General features: G+C 43.0%; 1 protein-coding gene across 1 annotated transcript in view; it reads right to left on the bottom strand.

Moving 5' to 3' along the window:
- The window catches only part of fgf11b (fibroblast growth factor 11b), a 39,956-nt gene extending 34,903 nt beyond the window's left edge, over nucleotides 1-5,053 (bottom strand). The window contains exon 1 of the mRNA XM_023418211.2: nucleotides 4,112-5,053. Within this exon, the coding sequence (XP_023273979.1) occupies nucleotides 4,112-4,304 (193 nt within the window). The 5' untranslated portion in view covers nucleotides 4,305-5,053. The remainder of the gene's footprint in view (nucleotides 1-4,111) is intronic.
- Nucleotides 5,054-6,000: the final 947 nt, after the last annotated feature.

Raw genomic sequence — 6,000 nt, forward strand, 5'->3', positions numbered from 1 at the left:
GACTCAGGTAATAGTGTTACTGTTTTTAATTTATATATTATATTATTTTTACAATGATAAATATATATTTTTGTGTTTCTTCAGTTCCATGCACACACATGTTGTGTGTGCTCTAACTTGGAGAAGGATACTAAAGGTGAATCACAGGGGCAGGCAGTTCGATATCTCTCCCTTTTCAAGTCAGATTCCACCTTGAACAAACTGAGAGGGTGATTATTGATTAATCGCTATACATTAATGAGCTGAATTGATTGGAAAAGAGGGCAGCAGTGCAGATCACTGACAGTGGGAGAGTCTTTTTTTTTCATCATCGGTCAGGTCTGCTGTGGAAGAGGCTTCGTGTGAGGGAAGGGACTGTGCAGCGCTCAGACAGCAGCGTGATGGAGGGAGTGAGGCAGGTAAAACCAGGCAGATGCTGTGGTTGGTCCTGGGCCACATGTAAATGCAGCAGGGTTCATGTCCATGGCTAACATTTCAGTAGCTGTTGCTTCATGGCAGGAGTAAATATAGTTTGTGTGTGCTGCTGTGATGCTAGTAAGACTGAAACTCTCCTCCTCTGTGAAACCACAGATCTACCACAGAATGTATTTCCCAGTTAAAAGGTATTAACTTGTGCAAATGACAAACTACGATGTGCACGTTACAAAAGATGTGACTGAATGCTAATGTCTAATCTCGAAGCATTCTTCAAACCCAACGAACGTTTATAAAGTATTTAATATATATCTGCTCAAAATCCCAAAGTGTTTCAGACATGCTGTTCACAGTATGTTAAATGAATAGATTTCTCTGACACGTTTTCTGTTTAAACTGCAGCCGGTGTTAGTTTACTTGCCTGTAGGTGGCAACATTAACAGGTCTCGTGGGTCTAGAGAGTTTTCTTATGTAGAACAGGGCTGACAGTGAATCACTTCTCCTTGTGGACGAACTGCTGAGAGTGAATAAGCAGATTTGTGATCTGTGAGTGAGCTGGTGTTTAAAATGAATCGTTTATTTCTGCCCAGTCTCATAGAAATTACATTTATATATAACTGATTTGCCACAGCAAATATGTTTTGAAGGAAAAATAACGCCGACCAGATTATGGCCAGATTTTCTATTAACATAATGATATGTTGTTAATTAACATGTTTAATTGTAATGTCACACAGAGCCTTACAGCTCAGACGGCAAATAGGATTTCTCGGGACAAGCCAAGTCACTGATAACGTTCTCATGAAATCATGATGATAATAACTCGCTGTGTGTGAGCGTGGAGCCTTTGCATTCAAGTCCATAATCAACCCCTCTGCCAGTGCAACACCAGAACAACATCTGGTATAATTATGTAAATAACTTAAGCCCCTTTCACACTGGACAAAAAACCACAAACACTCTGGCTTCTGTCCTCAGTGTGAACAGATACAATCATCATTCAGTCCCAGGTCAAATGACTCTGCAGTGGTCACAGGTATTCATCCGCTCCAGCTCTGATCAGCAGTGATGTAAACGTGACACACGGGTGACCTCGCTAACGTTCGCCGGCTCACCTGCTGGTAAACCAGAAACACTGCGGCTGCGCCTTATTTTTATGGGCTGCGGTCTGTGGGCTACACACATTACGGCACAGCTATGCTAACAATGCTAGCCATGCTAACTAGCTGCTAGCTGCCGTACAGGCCCACCGATTGTGCGCTTCGCTCAAAGTACAGCCGTGAAATAACTTTTAAAAGTGACATTTACCGACACGGTGGCTAGCAGCTTGTTAGCATGGCTAACTGTGTCAGTCGGAACAGAAAGGCAAACTCGTCTCCTGGCAGCGTGAAAGGAGTCGATCTCCTGTGATCTCCTGTGATCTCCTGTGCTCTCTTTAATGTGAAAATAGAATTAACTTTCATGAAACACAGGAACCGTCCAGACGATACAGAACAGATGCAAATTAATGGCTCCACACATTTTTCCAGGAAATAAAGCTGTAATGACACAGTATGTTATTTCATTATGTCACATTTTGTAAGTCTGTTAGCAACACAGAGGAGGAGGTTTCTGAACCACTGAATTGGATGATTGGCATGAAGCTACTTTCCTTTTAATGTATTGAACCAGTACAAATAACTCTTTATATGAAGATATTTTCTTTTACCTAAAAATATCACCCAACAAGCTGTCAGGACTTCCACAGTCCCTGCCAGAACAAATTCAGGTCATCAGGCTTTCATATGTTACGCTTTCTTCAATTTCCACTGTAAATACTGTACGGTATCATCTCTGCAGCACATCAGTCTTTTAGCCACAAGGTGCACTTCAAAGTTTTTGCATCACAATGCTGTTTAAAGCAAAGCAGACGTGAAGAGGGTGGTGCAGAATGAAATGAAAGTCCTCATCAGGCACAAAGCTGTGCTCATCGCTCATCATCCTCACGTTCAATCTGCTCAGATGCAGTCTTTCGCTGCAGGGGGGAAAAACACTCTAAATTCACTGTTTCCTCCTCAATCAGCCATGAAAGTGTGTCGCCTCTTTATGAAGGATGTTTGTTCACTGGCATTTCTGTAATATGCATAATTTAACTTAAGCATACTACACTTACCAATTGTGCACGAATAAAGAAAAATATTTCTCAGTCATGACTTTAATAATTTAAAAGTGTATCAATCACACCAAAGGAGGAGAGGATACTGCACAAATAAATGGAGAGGTAACGTTGTTCTGTCTCCTGAGTTAGTGCAACAGTTCATTTAGAAAAAAAACCCCCACAGGAGTTTAAATATCAAGAAGTTCAACAAAAAATTACTTTCCATTAAATGTTAAACGTGGGAAGACATTGTATAATTTCTGAACAATAGTATATAACCAGTTTAACAACAACACACACTGCACCTGCGACCACAACATCAAGGAGGTTGTCTGTTGTGCTATTCTTGTTGTGGCACATTTTTCTTTTCCATTGACAAGTTTTGATAAGACAGAGTGTGGGCAACACATGACGTACTTCTCCATTCAGAGAGAACGTACATCAGAGAACCTGCCACACTTACCCAGCACAGGACAGGTTTTTACCCACATATGATTCGTGGTGCAGGTGTTCATGTAAGATTTCCCTCCACTTTTTAAATTGGTTCAAAAACGTTGTTATTTTAGTCATAAATTTTACATATTGTAACAAAAATGACCGAGTAATACCCACGAGTGTGGGTCCGTCCAGACGACATGCACTGAATTATATGTAAAACTATATCTCCATTACAAATCAAAATCCCAACCAGTTTCAACCAGTGAATCTTCCACTTATTGTGAATGTGTGTCACTCACTGGTTTCTCTATGAATTCAATTGATAAATCTCTACATCTGCATATAAATGATTTTTAGTTTTTACATTTGAAGTTTGTTAACTAACCATTTCCCTCCATGCATGAGAAAAGTCTGGTGTGCTGGAAATTCCAAATCCTGCTACATGGGACAAAAGTGTGCAGTTGATTTTGTGTGAATATGTGCATCAAAGTGGAGAGAGCTCAGCTAATTACACAGTTTATTGTTGCTGCAGATCTCTGCATAATTATATGTTTAGAAACACAAAAGCTCCATCAGTTGTATCTAAAATCATTTCATCAGAGTTTTGCATTTATTCAACAACTTGTTTTATTTTCACTTTACGAAGCTGAGTACAGCAGGTACTATCGGTCAGCGTATCAGGTGAAGCTGCAAGAGGTGGCTGCCCCGAACACAACTGCTAAGGTGAAAGTATCAGGTTTAATGATTTATGACAGCAACAGATATCAGATTATGTGTGCTTAAAAACCAGCTGTGATGCTGTGCGGTTCCTTCCTACTGATGGAAGTGAATCATTTCTAAAGCTGTTGATCGACTAAATAAACCAAATTCAATTTGATTTAAATGGAAAAATAGAAACTGAAATAAAATGCATTAAATTTGAAATCTTGACTTGATGACGACACAGTGAATTACTGAATTTTATAACAAATGTATTTTTTTAATTAAAAAACAAAACAAACAGAAAACACTCATTGGTTTTCAGTCACTTAATGAAAATGTCACATACTTTTGTTCAGCTTTCATTTCCAACACATGAGCACGAACAAGCGGAGAAAGATGAAAACAATAGCAGCGACTCACCCGGTCTTTTGTCGTTTCGACCTTTTCGACCCCCGCATAGTCGTACTTTGGAGATCAGGACCAGGATCTGTTTCTGGCACAAGGACTTGTTGCTCTTAGGGCAGGGCTTGCGCTTGTTGGTTACCGGTCGGTTGGCTTGGTCGTCCTTGACCGCCCGTTTCTGTCTGATGAGAGAGCTGGCGAGAGCTGCCATCTTCCCCCCCTCTCACCTTTGGGAGGGGGGTGCCTTCCTTCCCAGTACCCCCTTTACTGGTTTGGCTTTTGCTTTCCTCAAAAAACTAGAGTAGGACGGGTGTTTTAGAGAAACCCCCACGGGGGAGACAGGCCGTCTAAAGTGGGCGAACAGGGAAGAGTTTAGTTGGAGGGTTCCTTGGGAGAGGGGAGAAATGGAGGAGATGCAAGTTCACCTGCAGTCCAATGTAAAGCCTCCACTCTGCCCAAAAATAAAAATCTGACACTAACGGAGCGCACGGAAAAAGTGCCACAGTCACATCTTCAGTTTGACAGAAAAACCAGTGAAGAAGGACTGACTTTTAACAAGGGGAGGATGGAGAGATTTCTACCCCTCTTCCCCACTCATCTTTCACATCAAAATGCGCCTCAACAGCCAAGTTGAAAATATTATATTGTAAAACGACTAACCTACTTTAAATAGACAGCACCAAAGAGGAGGTGCTCAGATGACTTTACATATAAAAACACTTTTACTGAAGAAAAGTGAAATCATTTTGAATGCTAAGAAGCTCTTAAAAGCGCAAAAGAAATCAAACTGTTTGTCACCATTTGTGCAGTCCACAGAGGTCCAACTTTGCCTCCCATTTAAATGTGGCAGCATGGAATAATGAGCTGAGAGTCTAGGCGGTAATCCAGCCGACTTAAATCCAGAGGTAGAACAGCAGGCGGGACGTTGACGGTCTTTGTCGGAAGGAAGCCGGGAACGGAGCGGAGACATGGACACAGACAGAAGGAGATTCCTCTTCTGCCTCCGATGGCACGCTCCTTTCCCACAGTCCTCACCGAACCCCCTCCTCCCCCTCCCCATCTCCCTCCACCTCCTCCCCCTCCTCCTCCTCCTACTCCTCCTCCTCCCATCCAAAGTCAGCGAGTGGTTGTGAGAGTATGTGTGCGTGAATTCCAGCAGCCACCATCAGTAGAGGTGACATTCATGAGAGAGAGAGAGAAGAAGAGGAGGGGGGGGCAAAAAAGAGCGAGGGAGACAGGAGGGAGGGAGGGAGGGAGGTATAGAGGCTGTGATGTGTGAGAATGAGCTTGGTGGGGGTACGGGGGGGAATGTGGGAGAGGCGGGTAACAGCCACTTCAGAGGCTTCAGTTTTCTTATTTTACAGCAACGTCCCTCAAAAAAAAAAAAAAAGACCTCAATCATTTTGACAGAGAGAGAGACAGAGCCGGGGGGGGGGGGGGGGGGGGGGGGTGCTTAAGGTGCAGATTGTGACAGTTCTCTGTCTCCTCGAAAGAAACAGCATCACCCATGTGCTACCTTCCTGTCAGACACACACACACACACACACACACATCAGCATGTTCTGTAGTCTTCCCTGCTCTAATTGTTTGTCTCCAGTCAGTGTTCTTCTTCGTCTCCCCCCTGACATCCGCTCAGACAGTAGTAACCTCCACAGTCTCCCTCTGATCTGTTTCCTTGAGCTCCACATATGAAATAGAAGAAGAAGAAGAAAAAAAGACTTTGTTCCCCAAAACTGGCATTTAGTGTCTGACATGGCTGACTGCTGGCTTACGCTAACCCTGACAGAAACATGAGCTTGGACAGATTGAGTTAGACAGCTCACCCTGTCAACACACATACACACACACATGCACGCACACAGTCGTATCACCCGCTCTCCCTCAGCACCCCCCACCCCCGCCCCCAC

The sequence above is a fragment of the Seriola lalandi genome, unplaced genomic scaffold, assembly GCF_002814215.2.
Source record: "Seriola lalandi dorsalis isolate HSWRI2012SDOR001 ecotype SW California unplaced genomic scaffold, Sedor1 jcf7180002054581, whole genome shotgun sequence".
In the NCBI taxonomy this organism is placed as follows: domain Eukaryota; kingdom Metazoa; phylum Chordata; class Actinopteri; order Carangiformes; family Carangidae; genus Seriola; species Seriola lalandi.